This window comes from Oryzias latipes, chromosome 11 (assembly GCF_053564925.1).
Source record: "Oryzias latipes strain Hd-rR chromosome 11, Olatipes_Hd-rR_3.1".
Classification (NCBI taxonomy): Eukaryota; Metazoa; Chordata; class Actinopteri; order Beloniformes; family Adrianichthyidae; genus Oryzias; species Oryzias latipes.
In genome coordinates this window covers 11,764,750-11,782,659 of record NC_136247.1, presented here as the reverse complement: position 1 = coordinate 11,782,659, position 17,910 = coordinate 11,764,750, and the positions used below count along the sequence as shown (strand labels likewise).

At 39.9% G+C, this 17,910-nt stretch overlaps 2 protein-coding genes across 7 annotated transcripts; one reads left to right on the top strand and one right to left on the bottom strand.

Moving 5' to 3' along the window:
- Positions 1–450: 450 nt before the first annotated feature.
- fbxl6 (F-box and leucine-rich repeat protein 6) lies at positions 451–9,699 on the bottom strand. Of its 4 annotated transcripts, none has more exons than XM_020707217.3 (11): positions 9,531–9,666; positions 7,966–8,116; positions 7,536–7,886; positions 7,144–7,302; positions 6,796–6,859; positions 6,092–6,223; positions 5,725–5,832; positions 5,464–5,577; positions 4,911–5,142; positions 2,837–3,074; positions 451–919 (listed from the first exon to the last, which is right to left on the bottom strand). In XM_020707217.3, the coding sequence occupies exons 2-11, from the start codon at positions 8,091–8,093 to the stop codon at positions 781–783; spliced, it is 1,665 nt and encodes a 554-aa protein (XP_020562876.1). In that variant the 5' UTR covers positions 8,094–8,116; positions 9,531–9,666; the 3' UTR covers positions 451–780. The 4 variants fall into 4 exon arrangements, with proteins under 4 accessions (XP_020562876.1, XP_011479348.1, XP_020562875.1 ...); XM_011481046.4 differs by lacking the exon at positions 9,531–9,666 and adding an exon at positions 9,019–9,340; XM_020707216.3 differs by having other exon boundaries at positions 7,536–8,116; positions 9,531–9,699.
- Positions 9,590–17,207, top strand: LOC101160991 (uncharacterized). Of its 3 annotated transcripts, none has more exons than XM_011481047.4 (4): positions 9,704–9,843; positions 13,090–13,145; positions 13,824–13,894; positions 14,357–17,207. In XM_011481047.4, exons 3-4 carry the CDS (start codon positions 13,834–13,836, stop codon positions 16,921–16,923), a joined length of 2,628 nt encoding a protein of 875 aa, XP_011479349.1. In that variant the 5' UTR covers positions 9,704–9,843; positions 13,090–13,145; positions 13,824–13,833; the 3' UTR covers positions 16,924–17,207. The 3 variants fall into 3 exon arrangements, with proteins under 3 accessions (XP_004074338.1, XP_011479349.1, XP_078810893.1); XM_078954767.1 differs by lacking the exon at positions 9,704–9,843 and adding an exon at positions 12,924–12,989; XM_004074290.5 differs by lacking the exon at positions 13,090–13,145 and having other exon boundaries at positions 9,590–9,843.
- The last annotated feature ends 703 nt before the right edge of the window (positions 17,208–17,910 follow it).

Sequence of the window (17,910 nt, the reverse complement as noted above, 5' to 3'; positions counted from 1 at the left end):
AATCATTGAAGAAAAAAGGTTCAGAGCACTGTCTAGTGGGTCTAGATGACCCTACTGCCAAAGGTAAAGTGCCTAGAATAGCACAAGGGATAAAGCTGCAGTGAAACAGCCTGACGAACAAAGAAACATGTATACAGAGGCTTTGCTTCTGTACTAAAGAGAGAATGGATGCTGTTGCTAACTGTGAGAGATATTTTTTCTGGAGTCAAGAAAATCAGACCTGACATCCTGATAACCCTCAAGTGACCACTGCTCACTAACTTAAATGTGTTGTACTGGCTAAACAAGGTAAAGTACAAACTAGAAGACCTGCATGCTCCAACACAAATCAAGATGATCAAGCACTTCAACTATACCATATTTCTGTCTGACAAAAACTCACTGAAAACTATCCTCACTAGCAATGTTGTTGTCTTTGCCAATTTGCCAAAATATTGTCAACACATAGTATGGACTACAAAAATTTTTTATTTAACATACAAAAAAGAAAGTTCTGATGCCCATTAAATGCCATAGCAAGGTGTTAATTTAAAAAAATTATTTACAGTCAAAGAAAAAAGGATGAAGTGTTGAGATTTCACATTTTTTTTGTTTACCGGCTTACAGAGAAAAAATTTAGGGTGACAGCTTCAGACTTTCAGACAATTACTGGGATTGAGACAGCTAAAAGAGTTAACAAAGTTACCAGTTTACTTATAAAATGTACAGAAAAGAGCTTGAAGGTCAAATTTCCAAACTACATCAACAATGTCTTTGAATCTATAATTGTATTGTAATTATTCAAACAAGTTCTTTCAGTTTCTCCTGCAGCTGCTGGATTTCCTCCTGGCCCCGATAGATTTTCTTCAGTCCTCTTGGAAGATAGCGACAGGATGAGAGGTTGAGGTAGTCCAGCGCCTGCATGCGACTAATGACATACCTGCAAAATGAGACGATAACAATATTACAGATATCAGGGCTCCAGACTAACTTTTTTCACTAGGAGCACAGTGGCCCCAACTGAAAATTTTAGGGGCGCAACCAGAAAATTTAGGGGCGCATACCGTAAATCAACATTCTAACCAAATCTACTAATTTCCACTGTATTACTAATAAGTGCTTTAATAATAGATGCAGAAATTACAATGTGCTGTTTCAAATTCAGTGTCACATTTTATTCTGCACTTTTGAAGATGCAACAAAACAAAAGCATCGCTGTCATGACAGTACAAATTTATCTTTGTGACACCAAATAGGTGCAGCCAAGATGCACAATAAGCGTGTTTGAGATCACCCAGGTGAACTCAACGCTGCGCAGATCACCTGGTGTGTGACATATATTTTTGTTTTTGCTCCAACATCAACTGTCAATCGAGAAACCTACCCGGACACAGCTGGAAACTGAACTGACTGAAAGCTGCTCTACAGACTACAAAACAATGCATTATGGGACATGTGTCCTGATGGTTTTTGTAGTGGAGTGATTAACTAAAATAATTTAAAATACCAATTCATTAAAAAAAGGCTACATACATCACAAAACATTAAAATAATCATAAAATATATAATAACACAGATCATACTAAGGGGGAGAAGAATATTAAAACTAAATTGAATGTTAAGGACAATTCCAATTTCCTGTCCTCCTTCAGTCTTGCTGCAGATTCGCTTTCATCTCACAGCCCCCCACCCCCCCACCCCCCCGGTCTCCCCAACGATCTAGGCGAGCCGCTGGTTCATGTCAAGCACGTCTATCGTTGCATTTTCCCCACGTATTTTCAGTGTGTCTAAAACTAATGTTGTTTTTGCTCGCACGTGTTTAAAGTTCAAGCCCCGTTAGCTGTCACGCATGTAGGTGTGGGACATTTATTCTCCTCAGCTGACCCGACTCCCGCGGGAGCGGTGTGCTGCCGTAACAACCGCGCAGGACCGTTTTCTGCGCCGCCGTAACCGTAACCAAAACCTAAACCTTCCTCCGGGTCTGTGCGGCCCAGAGAAAAGTTCAGCACGGACTGCATGTATTTAGAAAATTACGAGCGAATAAATACGTTCTAAAGGAAAGTAAGGAACTCCTTAATGTGGTCCGGGGAGGGGGCTGTCAGGTTTCCTGCTTTCAAGCCCTGTCATTGTCCCGCCCCCAAGAGTCATTTACCCCACTGTGATTGGTTGGTCAGCTTCGCGCACGACAATGAAAAAGTGTCATTCATTAAAACTGGCGGGCTGCAGTAACATTAAACCTTCATATTAAGGCGGGGACCGCAAAATATCATCTTGGGGGCCGCAAATAGCCTGCGGGCCGCGAGTTTGAGACCCCTGCTGTACACTCTGGCACTGGTACACTAGCCGCAGGTGGGAAGAACGAATCAATAGTTCGCTTGCTCATAGCTCAGACGCACATATCAGGTTTTGATATTTGTCTCTCCGTTTCCTTCCCACAGATGTTTACGCGCACTCGATTATCTCTAGGCCCCTCCACGCATTTTAGCCACTCACAGTGGCTGTCCCTATTCTTCTCACACGCAGTGGCCGCCTCGCACACAGGCATCACGCGAGAGTGTACGTGCTCGCGTTTCATGAGTATGTGCGCGAGTGTGTGTGTCTGCCTGCGTCCGTGTGTGCTTGCGTCTCATTAATTATTTCATTGATCATTGACGTGCCCCTTCCACGTTTAATGTATAAAAAATACGAAGGGTGGGGGAAGCAAATTTACTGGTCGCGCATGTGCGACTGGATGTAAAATTCAGTCGCACACTCTCAAATTTTGGTCGCAAAATGCGACCAATTGCTCGCAGTCTGGAGCCCTGGATATCATCCAAATTCGTCAGCTTTCCTGATTTAGACATGCTCCGTGGATTACCTGACTGCACGCAGAGTGATCCTGGTCCCACTGAGGTTGAGCGAGCAGAGAGTCTTTGTCTGAGCTGCCAGGTAACCCATGGCCAGCTCCAAGTCTTCCTCTGTGAAAACCTGGTTTGCAATGTCGAGCTGCTGCAGTGTCTGACCCCACAGCTGTGTCACCAGGTGAAAATCTCTCTTCAGAGATGGCAGCCCGACGTGACTGTTGAAGTACTGACCCCAGAACAGGCACTGCAGATCTGACCAACAACAACAGAAGCTGCTGCTTTAGACATTCAGGATTTAAAGGAGATCACTTCAAAAGTAAGAAGAGTACATCTGCAAATGTTTTAGCCTTTCATTTGTAACAAGTAATAAGCCACAAACAAGCTAAAAGACCAGATTTTATGAGTTACTATTAACCCTTAGTAGTCTTTGCACTCACAGTGCATGTGCCAATAATATTGCTTGCTAACAGTGAGGTAGGAATGACACCAATCCATCAATAGTAGAGGTTTCAGTCCAAATTGAATATGAAAGTTTCAAAAAGGTTATCATCTTTGAAATGTTGGGTTTAAAACAATCATAACAAGAGTTATGGCCTTTTGAATAATTCATTAGAACATTGTTAATTTAGCAGAGGGTTTTTTTTTTAGGGATGTCCCAATCAGGCTTTTTTTTGGCCCAGATCTGATGCAGAATCATTTGATTTTGAGTATCTGACGATATCCGGTCCCGATCTGATACTTTTTGAACACATTTTAAAAATGAATACATTTAATAAACAGATCCAGATTGTCCCCTATTTTTATTTTATAAACCTTCTTATATCATTTAAGACTTAAACAGTTTTCTTCTGTGAAGTAGCTTAAACAATCATGCATAAATAGTGCAACTATCAACTAGAAAACATAGTGAACTATTAACAGGTAAAAAAAAAGAGAATTATTAATGTGAGAATGTTTGGAGAATGTAGCTTTTGTATCTTCAAAGCTATGAAAATTTTTTGATCACTTGTGAATTTATACCTCCTTTGAATTTGTAAAAGGTTAATGACTGTCTTTGAAATCATTTTGGTTGTTTTTAAGAGATTATGGATTTCTTCTTTTTTTTGTTTTCATCACTTTTTCCAAAAAGCTTGTACTTAGTAGACATTCCCCTGGCAGCCGTCTCTCCGTCAGAAGCACAAAAATCAGACCTTTTTTGTTTTGGGGTGCCTTTGTAGGTCATTGTTTGAGTTAGGACAAACTGCAAGAGATACCTGTTGTCAATTTGAAACATTTATTAAAAGAGATATTTTATCCCTGAAATCTGAATGTTTGAACGTCTTGCTAATCTGTCGAATAGTGCCATATTCTGTTGCTCCCATCAGTGTGTGAATGTGTGTGTCAATGGGTGAATGGGACTGTGACTGCAAAGCACTTTAGGCCTTCGAGGAAGGTAGAAGATTGCTATACAAGTACACACCATTTAGCATTTTTTATTTTTGTCCTTCATGGCAATAAAATGTTGTGATGTATTCATGGTATGCAGACTTCTAGTAGAATATTTATCTGTAATAATAAACATGAAATGCAGTATATAGCGCTGATGAGAATAAATATATGATCACTAATCGGGAAACAACATCCAATTCCAATCAAGTTTGAAATTGCGTGATTGACTGGGACATCCCTATTTAAAATATATTTTTATACATTTTTCGCCGAGTTTTGACCTTGTCTTTGATTTTTTGGGGGATTTTTTAATGCAGATGTGTTTTTATTATATTACACAATAATTCCACAATCACACAACACAGGGCAGCCGTGGTGCAGTGGTAGAGTTGTCGACCTCTGACCTTAGGATGGCAGGTCTGGCTACCGCCTTGCTTTACCTCTGCTCCGAGTTGTGGGATTGTGGAACTTTGTTTAATATCATGAAAAATCTTTATAAAAAAAACAAGTTGTCCTAAAAAGATGGATATCAAGCATTGCCACAAAAACTGTTTTGAAAAGAAAATAATCAAGCAAATTGTAAAATTGTAAAAAAAAAATCTCAATAAGCTACAGACTGCTAAGGTTTAATGTTAAACTCACAAAAGTAAACTTTCTCACCTGGACAAGGTAATCGCGCCAGACCAGGTGGTGTGATTCGTGAGCAGCCTCTAAGGTCCAGCACCCGCAGTTTGGTGGAGGCAAACAGAATGTCCAGCAAATCTTTGTCAGTCATGTAGGAGTACGACGTGGTTGCAATACAAAGTTCCTCCAGGCACGGGAACCCAGGTGATGAATCCATGCCATTGCGCATCGTCTTATGCAGGGGTCTGACGTTCAGCATGCGAAAGGTCTGATGGGAGTGTGTACACAGGCTTCTCAGACTGTGGTGCCTCACATTTGGTTTTTATCACTATGGCTGATTCAAAAAAATCTGGAAAATCTATTTTCCCCCCAATTTTTCTGTGGTAAAATTGTGAACACAAAGCTAAAATATTAAATATTATTTTCTATCTATTTAACAGATTGTTTGTCAGCATGAAAAGCAGTTTGGCCACCGCTCCAAAAAAAGCAAAAGCAAAATACAAATAAATGGTAAATATGCAGCATTACCACCTTTTAATGAACTTTGTATAAACAGCCACTTTATAAGATAAAGGGACATTTTTCAAACCTTGAGTTTGGGACAGGCTTGCTGAAGTGCCTGGATGCAAACTGGAAGTTCGCCGTCTTTACTATCAAGCTTTGTGTTCACCTCCAGCAACTCCAAATCAGGACAACACCCCCTCTAGAAAAGAAAAAAAATATACATTCAATGTTAGACCAATGCAAGAATGTACAGCAGCTGCAGCCGAGACATCCATTTCACAGGCTGCAACTGATAACTGTAACTACCGGTACATTACTTTGAAATGTAAAGCCAAGGCTGCCTTACATTTAGAGCTGCCAGAAGTTTATCATTCTTTAGTCCATGAGTGAAAGAGATTTCTTTGATCTGATGCCCATGATTATCAAGATACTCCAGGAGTCCTTCAACCTGGAACTACAGAAAATGTAAAAAAAAAATTAAAAAAAAAAGACAAGTCACTTTATCATTGGGTTTGTATTAGAACAACAACAGCAAAATTACTTGAGTAAAAGATTTCCAGCAACGTTTTTAACTAAACCTTAAAAGGTAAATAACCCTCACAGATCTAATGCAAATATATGGATGTAAAAAGTAGCAATCTTTGAACACAATAACACGGGATTGATCACTGGTTGCTGTTGACGTGAGCATTTAAAAAGCGACACACACATGCCTCTGAGTACTGGATGTTGATGCTGTGCAGAGCACGGCTGTGCAGACCGAGGCTTTGGAACGCCTTCGCTGTCAGGCCTGAACAATAAGAGAGCTTGATAGAGGCAAGGTGAGGGCAGAACTGGGAGACAGCCTGAAAGTGAAAGAAAAATAATTAAATAACATTAACCAAACAGTGAAGATGCTGCACACTCAGGCAGCTGAAGTCTATGATCACAGATGCCTAGCTTTAAAGTCCCACTCCGATCATCTTTTGATCTATTGTAAAAGCCTTCCCAGTGGTCTTTTAATTAGGGTTGTGCCATTTTTAGCCAAAATTTTAAAACCTGTGTTGTTTTTTAGACCATAGTTTCTGCAGAGTTGTTGCCGAGATGGCTGGCGTTAGGTAACCCCGCCCCCTTTTCCTCTCCTGTCGCTGAGAGACATTAAGTCCCAAATTACTTATTTCTCCGATGACATATGTCTACTCCTGATTTACAACAATGTCAATAAAAAACTATTCAGAAGTGCAATTTTGAGCTTAGTTTTCTTAAAATGTCATCAAAAAGATGCTACAAGAACATGTTTAAAAACTTCTTTAATGCTCCTAATCATGTACTGCTGTTTGCATCATCTGATGACATCACTCTGAATCACTATTCTAGAAAACCCAATAAGAAAATAAAAGAACATGTGGTCAATAGATCTGTAAACTGTTAACATTACCTGCAATGTGAAATCAACATTCTTTGTCCAGTGGCAGAGAGCGAAATCTCGCAGCTGAGAAAATCTATAAAAAAAATGTAAAAGACAACATGCTGTATTTATTCAGTCAATTTGTTGTTACTTAATAAGCAAAGAGAGGTGGATTTCAATTAGAGTTAAATGTTAAAATTGCCTAAAATAGCTTTAAAATGTAGCACAACTACAATGCTGTGTAGACAAAAAAAAGTATAAATTGGAGTAAAAAAAAGTCGAAATTGTTCCAAATCAGTGGGTGTTTTTTAAACTCCCGTGACCAGCCTGATGCACTAAACTGCACAAGTCACAAGGTATTAGACTGATGCTACACACCTGTTCTGAGCCAGCCAGGTAACCGTGTCCTTTATTTTTTTCTCAGTCTTTGGCAGCTGAGACTTCCCTGGTGGGATCCAGCAGTGTCCTAAAGTCACTCTGCGCCACAGGATGGGGCTGGAAGCTGCAGCGTTCCAAAGACGACAAACTCTTCCCACCCTAAAGCACAAAGACACCAGGAAACCACATGATCTCAAATCAATGAGTCTCTGTGATCTCCTAATTATATTAAAAAAAAAAAATTGATGGTAAAAATCCCCAGAACAGTGCTATTTTGCCTAAATTGGGAGTAAGTAAGGAGCAAGAGCACTAGGAAAATTTACCAAAAAAAAAAAAAGAACAGCAATTAAGACAAAATATAAACATCTTTCTCTTGGGACAGCATACAATACCTGCATAAAAATGGGACTGCGTTGTCTTGACTGACCACCATCTGGAAAATGTTGACCAACACCTCCTCTGGCAGATTCTGGCCCCAACGCTGGTCATTTGTTCCCTGAGGGAAAGCAAACATTGAGGGCTCCTCTTCTTCCACAGCAGTTTTAGTTTCCACTTTCCCCTTGACATGGACTGTCCTGTTCGTCTTAGTCCGAATGGCTTTTGTGTTTTCTCTGACAAGTTTCCTCTTTTTGCTTCCCTTTCTTTTGGGAGCCCAAGCTGAATCATCATATTGAGAAGAAGCGTTGGATATAACAAGAAGCATATCTTCTCCTTGGTGGACTGTGTAGTTGACCCGGGCAGACCTGGAAACAGTAGCTTTTTTGGGTTTTTTCTTTTTAGTACTCGCATTCTTCAAATGAGCCTTCTTTAACTTTGAGCCACCTTCTCCTTGACCTTTTGGTGCACTCTCCTCTTTTCTTTGGCTTTGGGATGAAGCCTCTGGGCCTGAGGGCTCCATAGTTGCAGCTATCTTGTTTTATATAAACATTGGATCCAGCAGGTGTCAGCATGGCACCAGGGGTTGTATCAGCATCTAAGGAAAAAATTTACCTAATTTAAGAAACCCAAAAGATATGACTAAAAAAAAAGATAAAAAACGTTATTGATCCCGAGTTTGTAGAGTTGATATCAAGACATTTCACGACAATTCAAACAAAACAATAAAGTTTAACTCTGAGGAATCCTACAGCAGGTCTTGATATTGGACCGATTGAAAATGCTCCAAATAAGCGTTTTGGTTTTTTTTGTAATAGCACAATGTAACTATCAACATAAGTAAATATACACATAAATATAAAACAAAACCGTAAAGAAAACAAACTATTTAAATCATTGAATAAAGCGATAAGAAAGCAAAACAAAGTCAATAAAATAAAACACATAAATAGTGAGGGTTTGCTATAACAATAGTGAAAACTGTCCTCGCTTTTTTATTTTTCATGAATTTTAGTAAATTAAATATATACAGATCTCCTTGTGAAATATATTCAAAAGTGGTTTTTGAAAATTTACTTTTATGTATATAAATTTGCCCCTAGAATTTTTTTTTCCAATTCAATTTATTTCTTTTCATTTCCACAAAATCTATAAAAACAAAAGATCTTGCACACGTTCCATTCCAATAGGGGAAATAAAATGGAACAGAAAGAGGAAACCTTGCTTATCTGCCCCTTTTACATTTTTTGATAAATAAATTTTAGAGTTAAAAAAGAATATATCAAGAAAAATAAAAAGGTACTTAAACATAAATTACATGTAAGTAGTATGCAGCTAGCTTTAGCTTAGTAGTAGCATACAGAAAAAGGCATATAGTAGGATAACTTCCACCTTACCGCGTCCCAATTTAGTAAAAACTAAGGCATAAAACATAGAAAAGTAAACGTTACTTGATAAAAATAAGTATTATGGAAATTAAATAAGACCCAATTGTTTTACCTTGCAAGCTAGCAAACCATTGTGGAGGTCTATCCAAATTGTCGTTTTTTTCTGAAAAAAAGGAGCCTATTCACTTAGTAAACCGACTTTGAAATGGACGTTCGCCTTTAGCAATTTAACATGAAAATAGGCTTCGATGTTTTATTTTACTATCACACAGACGAAAAGCACCAGAGCCTATTTTCTAAAAAGAAGGAAAAAGCAATCCCACAATTCTTTGCGGTCACTGCACTAAAAACAGGAAGGAAAAACTGTCTCGACACTGAGACGCATAAAAGCAGCAAAAGATGCCAATTATGTTATAAATCAACCTTTATGCTGTGAATTTTTGTTTGTGAGTCGTCGATTTATTTTTGGTGAGCGCGTGAGCTATTGGAAATTATTTAAGGAAAAACAGAGCTAAATCCACTAAATAATATTATTTTTGAATTTCAATAGTGAATTTTTGCATTTTTGATTGAAACGTTTTTTGTTGTTTTTTACATAGTTGTGGATTATGCATCTTTATTTACCTTTTCATTTTTAGATTGGACATTGTGACGTCCAATCCACGCGCCGACGCATTGTTTACGTAGCATAGGTGGAGCCAAATTTTGCAAATGAACATATCTCTTTTTTGGTTTCCTTTCGAATCTATTCTGTCTCCTGTCCTTAACCTATAACGTTTATCAACGAGCTGAAGAAAATACCGTAAAATAGGAAGTTTTTTTTTTAGAACAGTTTGGACCCACAATGCATTTCGCAACCATACTTTGATTGGTCCGAACCTCGGCAAATGCCTGCCTTCGATAAGCCTTGCATCGTGTTTTGTATTTTCAGGACAACGTAAGTAGATGTTTACCTTTATTTAAAAACACTGGTTCGTTCACAAAGTTAGGATTGAACCGAAATGTCTGTTGTTCTGTTTGGTTTTTGCTAATGCTCAGATCAGTGTGCTGGATTTCTCTGAAAGTGATGCAAACAAACAGAGCATGGCACATAACCCGTAGTTAGTTGGCTGCTTGTTGTTGCAGCGATTAATGGCTAACTCCTATTGCTAATCTAATGACTAACTGAAAAGTAGAAGAGATATATGCAGTTTATAGTTGCGTTAACATGAACTTTATGAGCAAATGCCACTGTTCTGGGCATGTGGTAAAAGATATGTCTGTGCTACGTATAGCTTAAAAAAACAATCATCGATTTGCGAGTAGCAATCAATCATGAAATTACAATGTAGTAAGCCATTTTAAATGTAGATCTGAATGCTTTTTATTTTCTCCTATAACTTATAACAAGATCTAATGCAAGGAAATCTAAGAGACGCAAAAAAGTATTTGTCAGTAAGTTGCCTTCAAGATGAGATATGTAATGGAATAATCATACTCTTCAACTGTAAGGGATGCCATGTATTTAAAAAAAAAAACAGTTCATCCTAGTCTTGTTCAGGGGGGTATTCCAAAAAGCAGGTTATGCGAGTTACCACGATAAATTTGAGGCTAAGGAAGCGGATAACCTTAGCTTTCAGTTCCAAAAGTGGAGGTAAGTTAAGGGTATGTCAAGTTGCCATAGCAACTCATGCTCTGAACATAACCTGGGGGGTATTCAAGGAAGCATGTTTAAACTAGCCTGAACTCTGGCTGAAATCCTCCTGAACTTGCTTACTCGGGGTATGTCGGTTCCAAAAGACCGGATATGAGTTAGCGTAATTACGCTCGACTTGGTAACCCTTGGTTAAAGCGGGTGCACGTCAAGGACATAAAGACATTCTCAATGGATCGCCGATTTCCGGAGTCACCATGGAAACGCGTGGTGAAAAAAAGAGAGCGCTATATTTCAGTGAGACGGAGTCGGAGATTAATGACTGCTATGAAGATTATACGTCCATCAAAAAGTAACATGGCTCATCAGCAAAAATAGGTTCTGCTTGTAGTAGAAGAACAGACGAAGTAAATGTACGTTCTGATCTTATTTCCATTTTCCTTGTGAAGCATGCATATATATATATATATATATATATATAAAATTGGATAAATTATATATATATATAGAATGCTACTACTCAAGTAATATATATATATATATATATATATATATATATATATATATATATATATATATATATATATATATATATATATATATACTATATAGAATGCTACTACTCAAGTAATATATATATATATATATATATATATATATATATATATATATATATATATATATATATATATATATATATATATATATATATATATATATATATATATATATATATATATATATATGTGGAGGTGCAGGAGTTTAAGTACTTGGGGTCAACAGTTCAGTGTGATGGGGAGTGTGGAAAAGAGGTGAAGAGGCGAGTGCAGGCAGGTTGGAGCGGTTGGAGGAAAGTGTCAGGAGTGTTGTGTGACAGAAGAGTGTCAGCAAGACTCAAAGGAAAGGTGTACAAGACAGTGGTGAGACCAGCTCTGCTCTATGGGTTAGAGACGGTAGCAGTGAGACAGAGACAAGAGGCTGAGATGGAGGTAGCGGAGATGAAGATGTTGAGGTTCTCCTTAGGAGTGACCAGGTTAGACAGGATAAGGAACGAGTACATCAGAGGGACGGCTCATGTTGCCTGTGTTAGCGACAAAGTCAGAGAAGCCAGACTGAGATGGTTTGGACATGTTCAGAGGAGGGATAGTGGATATATGGGTAGAAGGATGTTGGAGATGGAGCTGCCTGGCATGAGGGCAAGAGGACGGCCAAAGAGGAGATACATGGATGTCTTAACAGAGGACATGAAGTTGGCTAATGTTAGGGTAGAAGATGTCCATGATAGAGTGAGGTGGAAAAGGATGATTCGCTGTGGCGACCCCTGATGGGAAAAGCCGAAAGAGAAAGAAGAAGAATATATATATATATATATATATATATATATATATATATATATATATATATATATATATATATATATATATATATATATATATATATATATATATATATATATATATATGCATATATATATGCATATATAATTTATCCAATTTTGCCAACTTAAATGGTATCCCTTAAATGGAATGGTGTCCCACAATCCCTTGCGGTGCCGATCTAACAGCAGCACCAAAGTTACGTCTACTTAATTGAATTAATTTGAATGAAAGTAAAATAACTGTCTGAAAACTATGTGTTATTTTTAAACTGACTTAACAAAAATGATTTTTAATTATCTTAACTGAAGCAAATAATTAAGTTAGATCAACAAAGTTTATCTTTCCAACATCCATATGTGGTCTTATCACCCTCTCACGGTGGAAAAAGTATTATCTGAGCTTCTTCATCCACTAAATTATCTTCAAATGGACACGCCATGCTGCTTCACCTTTCTGAGGTTTCTCAAGCAGAAGCAGAAACTCTTTTTTTTTTGCTGATGCAGCCGTATTACTTTTTTGATGGGCGTATAATCTTCATACGCCGTCATTTAAATCTCCGACTCTGTCTTACTGGAATATAGCGCTCTCTTTTTTTCTCCACGCGTTTCCATGGTGACTCCGGAAATCAGTTTGGCGCTCGCTGCCTTTTTAAAACACCCTCCAGCATGCATGTTTTACCGGTATGTGTCAACGTCAGGGCGGCCATGGTGCAGCGTAATATTGCAGGTTCGATTCCCGCCTTGCACGCCCATGTGTCGAAGTGTCCTTGGGCAAGACACTGAACCCCACCTTGCCTCTGGTGGTTGGTTGGCGCCAGTGTTTTAGCAGCGGAGCCGCTGTGTGTGTGAATGGGTCTGTGACTAAAGCGCTTTGGGCCTTGTAGGTAGAAAAGTGCTATATAAGTATACGCCATTACCATTTACCAACGTTAAATACGTAAAAAACACCCATAACATAAACTGCGCCATTTAATCCAGGGCTGTTGTATTGTAAGGAGAGGAGTGGGTTATGGAAAATAATATGGCTTTAATTGTGTGTTTGTGTGTCTGGCAGGGTTTGTGTGTCTGGCAGGTCAGTGCGTGGTGTGGCTCTTTGACTATTACTTTTAAAAATTTCGGCTCTTTGTATCAACCTTGTTCGCCAACCCTGTTTGTGTTGGTGGTTTTAATAGAAAAAAACGGCGGATGTAACGTGGAATAAAACGTTAACCAACGACCCAAGACCAAGGTAAGAAAGTGCAGTAGGTTTTTTTGTGCTGTAAGTTTTTCTCGTGAAAATCACTGCATTCGTTACCGTTTTAATCCACGTTACAGCCGCTGTTTCTTTTCTATTAAAGCCTCTAAAAGAAAGTCCCGCCTCGCTGGATTTGACCAGCAAATTTCAGCTAATCAGATCAACCAGAAACACATTTAGTACGCTACGTACATTTTGGAGAAAATGTAAGATTTTAATGTTCGCCTTATGGTTGTAAAAGTATGGTATGTAGAAAATATGATAAAAGGCAGAGAGCCACTTGCAGCTCAAGAGCTGCCTGTTAACCCCCCCTGCTCTGAAAAATAAAAGACCTGCCCCGCTGCCTTGCCGCATTTGACCAGCAAATTTCGGCTAATAAGATCAACCAGAAGGGTTACTGCCCCCAAGTGACAAACACACCCCTAAATACCGCCCCCCCAAATGACAAAAACACCTCCTTAACACTGAGCGCACTCTGCGTGGTTGTAAGGTTCGCTCTCTTAGTTCCTGAATACGCCCGCTCAGTTGTCTTTACGCTCGTTCACTTTATGGCAGAGATGAAACGCCATAGGAAACACAGTTTTTCAACCCCAATGCCTTTTAGTAACTGTTTTGTATGTGCCATCAAAGAATTGAAGGTTAACTTGTTTTTTTTTGTGTGTGTTTTAACAGATTTTCTCAAATGGAAAAGAGTCAAGATTTCACCCTTTGTGGGAAAGATGTTGTGACTGAAGCTGGTCTAAGTAAGTGATGATACCTGCTGTAAACCATTTGCAGTTTTTACATTTGATCAAAGGACCCCTTCGATCCATTTGTGGTTGTTCCAGTAGTGACTTATCTGCTTCTATCTAAGCTCAAACTTGGTGTCTTCCTCACTTTTTTTATTGCGTCCATGAGCCTTATCTTTGGTTTTCCTGTACACCTCCTTCCTGGTAGCTCCAACCTCAGCATATTTTTACCAGCATAATCTCTGTCCCTCCTCTCAGCGTGTCCAAAACATGTCAATCTGCTTCTTTGCATTTATACATATATCTTCAAAACATCTAACATGATCTGTTCAAATGATGGGTTAATTCCTGATTCTGTCCATCCTCATCACTCCCATAGAGAACCTCAACATCTGTAGCTCAGAGAGTACTAATGACTTCAGCCTTTCCTCTCTCCCCGCCATTATTCCTCTAACCACTCCCACTTTTGTTTTTCAGGAGATGATTACTACTGGAAGCTTGTTGCTGACTTTATCGGCCCTCAGTCAGGAGAAGAATTGACGCTCGAGAAAACATCATGTAAATACAGGGTTCTGATTCAAATTGGACTTCTGAGAGAGGACAATAACTTTCCCTGGATCGCCATCATAGAGTGGCTCAAAAAAATCTTCCCCAGGCATCAGTCTGCTGACTTTCGGCGACTGATTGAGAGGGGCATCGCAACTACCTTGAGTCTTGAAAGTGATGCACGGCTAACTTTCCTCGAGTCAGACGTCAACTTCAGCTTTGTCGGCCCAATATGTGACAGCATTGGTGTAGAAAGGGAAGACCTTCTGGAGCTCACAAATTTTTCAGAGCGAGCTCAGTCGATAGAGGTCACAAATGCACTGATTCTTGAGCTGAGCGACTTTATCGCTCGGGAGAAGCTTTCTCCAATTGTCATTGTTACTTGGCTGAGAAACTTCAACCCTGAGTTCTGTAAAGACGGGGACATTCAGAAGGCATATAAAACCCTGAAGCCTAAGATAAAGAAGATCCGGTTGTTTTGTAACAATCATGAAACAAGAAGTCACAGAAGAAACATACCAATGGAAAATCTGCTTCAAAGCCCATTCGAACTGGTTCACAAGAAAATGCCAAAGATAATTCTGAAGAAACGCATAAAGAGAAATGAGATTATTAATTATGAAAAAGTTGCGGTCAAAGAGGAGTACGAGAGCTGTGAAATTTCCCAATCTGAAGGGCCTGAGATAAAAAAAATGAACTTTGGGGACACAATGCAGAGGAATAATGATGATGCGGGTGACACGAGTGAAGAGGATCCAGACACGTGCAGTGGTGGGGATAAAAACTCAGACAATAGAGGGGAGTCACTGACTCTGTTAGATATTACAATGCTGTCTGTTCAGAAGCTTTCAAGTGTGTATGGTGGGAAAACTGCAGCATGCAAACAGGTTTCCTTGGATCTGCTCAAAAATCAGTACGCTCTAACAAGCAAGGAGCACCCTGCCATGATGGAATTTGAGAGGAAACTCGATGCATTGCCCGAAGATGTTAAGCTTGTGCGTCCAGTGGAGTTTTTAAACTACAATGCCCATTTCCTCGTTGATCTGCATGATGCGGTGGAGAAGCACATAATGAGCTTCGAGAAAGAGATCGTTCAGTCTTCAGGGGAAAAACTGGGCAGAGATAAGCTTCTGAAATTCAAGTTCTTTGTGAATTTGCCAGAAAGTGCCACTTTCCGCTTCATTCACATGGCCTGTGATGTCTTGAGCCCACGCACACCTGACATGCACAATTACAGAAAACACTGGATGGCTTTCTGTGCAGAAAAGAAAAACCCCTCCAGACTTGCAGTGAACCAGTCAAATAGATTCAACAACTACTTTGAAGCAGCTGCAGGCCTTATTCACCACCACAAAGAGATTGCTCTCTTCTTCTCTGACTTGCTCTTGATGAACAATGACGAATGTACCAACGTTATTCTAGAGAGCGTAGCGGCAGATGCAAGTGACGCCGTCATCCAGAGTTTTGTCTGTGTTCTAGCCATAGTTTACTGCAAAATCCTTGGCCCTTACTGGCAGCTTCTGAAGAGTGGAGGAGAATACGCTCTGTTCAGTAAGTACCTGCTCTGCCTCTATCAAAAGTTCCTGGACTGGTCGAAAGATCCTTCAACTCTATTGGAACCAGAGGAGGGCGCAAATGTGTTTCTGCAGTTCCCTCTGCAAGAGAAAACTTTCAGGGGTGTGTTTGAGTACTGTGGCCAGTGGCACACAAACAGAGATCTCATTAAAGCTTGTCTGAAGAGAACCATAAAGGTAATCGCTGCCGTCACTGAGGAACATCTGAAGAAGTTTCTTCCTGGAGGAAGCTTTTCTCAGATACCTTCCACTGAAGTGAACCTGCAGCTAGTGAGTTGCACGTTCTCCGTCTTGATGGCGGAATATCCCTTTGGCCATGCATATCCTTATAGAAAGGAAAGACCTGACAAGTTGTCAAAGGGCTCCTTGGTGTCTGGTAGCTCTCAGGAGGATGGTGAGTCCTCTGGCAACAGCTCTGATGAATCGTCAAGCTTTCAATATAAAAAAAGTTTCCAAAAGCAGGACCAGAGTCCACAGATGAAGAAGGTTTCTAAAAGAGCCCAGCCAGAGGAGCACGAAGAGATCATGGACAGGCATTACATCATAGAAACAGTGGCCAGAAACGGAGGGCCATGTAAAACGCAGCAAGATGTGGATAAGTTGATGCTACGCTTCGATGGAAAGTCCCGGCAGGAAAAGCGAGAGGGACTCCGCTGTGAGATTCTGTACCAGCAAATGGTCCTAAACAACCAAAACCCACACCTAGAGAGGCCATACATCAATAGCACCCAAATGATGCTGAAGTTGAAGTTTGCCCTCCCTCGTGTGAAACCAAGCTTCTCTGTGGTGTTGGAGCCTCGAAAGACTAAAGTAAGAACCAAAGTCCAGATTGTTCCAGAAGGTCTGCCAACTCCAGAAGTCGTGGTTCCTCCAGCTGAACAAGACAGTGTGTTAGAGCCTGTTGGTGAAAATGTGGACGAATGACATCGTGGGACTTCATATTGAGAGAAATGGACTTTGACTTCAGTCTTTTTGCCTGCAAATTTTAGATGTTTACTTTTGTGCCACTGTAGTACAATTATTGCTGTTGAGAAGGTTTTAATATTGCATGTTTTTGAGAGTTTGCTGCATACTACTCGTTACCAATACCAAGGTAATATTATGTTACTTTATTTGGCGCTGTCAGATGTCTGTCTCGTTTTCTTGATGATGTATGAATTTAAAAAAACAAAGTGCCAGGTGTCATTGCAAGTAAAATGTAGAAACCAGTTCTTGTGTGTCCATCCTCATTGTTTGTCATTTTTTGATACATTTTCAAAGCGTTCCCAGTGGTCTTTTATGATAATGCAGTTATAAGCCAAAATAGAAAAAAACCTGTGCCTAAGACATAGTTTCTGCAGAGCAGCAGTAGTTCATCAGAAATTGGCCTCTGGGTTGTGGGCAAGACTATTGGTGTGGAGTAGAGGGCTGCATTGGGATTGGGTCCCGCCGGGTCCCGCGGGACCCAACTCAAATCTCGCGGGATTGGGCGGTTTGAATTGTACTGCGGGCGGGAGCGGGCGGCAAAAAAAAAACTCTGCGGGATCAGTTTTGCCATGAATATCTCATGAATATATAATAGTGGACTACGTTAGGCTGTGCGGCTGTTGGAGTCTTATGTACTGAAGCTCCGTGAAGGCACCAGGTAGAGACGCCCAATGGCCTCTGTCATCTAACCTATTGTTGGGGGTGTGCAGCGCCCCGCCCCGCCTCTTAGAAATTGTGTTCTTTAAAGCCTGATACCGCGGTCGCGTATGGGCGGAGCTATCAGCTAAAGTTCTGGTCTGATCGCTGCATGGAGCGATGTGTGCATCAATGCATGGTAGACACGAAGAATGTGGAGAGATCAGGTTTATTATTTTAAAGAGTTCTGCTTGATAATCATGTTTCCATGTTTGAGTTCATAGAATCATCCCAGAGAAAGTCTCTACT

Excerpts from the sequence above, each read along its gene's own strand:
- fbxl6 (XM_020707216.3), bottom strand. The coding sequence starts at position 8,041 with ATGGAGCCCTCAGGCCCAGAGGCTTCATCCCAAAGCCAAAGAAAAGAG. Across the intron at positions 6,224-6,795 it reads ATGTTGATTTCACATTGCAG|GCTGTCTCCCAGTTCTGCCC; the intron begins GTAATGTTAACA and ends TTTCACTTTCAG. Across the intron at positions 5,143-5,463 it reads AAGCCTGTCCCAAACTCAAG|ACCTTTCGCATGCTGAACGT; the intron begins GTTTGAAAAATG and ends CACTCCCATCAG.
- LOC101160991 (XM_078954767.1), top strand. The coding sequence starts at position 12,927 with ATGGAAAATAATATGGCTTTAATTGTGTGTTTGTGTGTCTGGCAGGGT. Across the intron at positions 12,990-13,089 it reads AGGGTTTGTGTGTCTGGCAG|AAAAAAACGGCGGATGTAAC; the intron begins GTCAGTGCGTGG and ends TGGTTTTAATAG. Across the intron at positions 13,146-13,823 it reads ACCAACGACCCAAGACCAAG|ATTTTCTCAAATGGAAAAGA; the intron begins GTAAGAAAGTGC and ends GTGTTTTAACAG.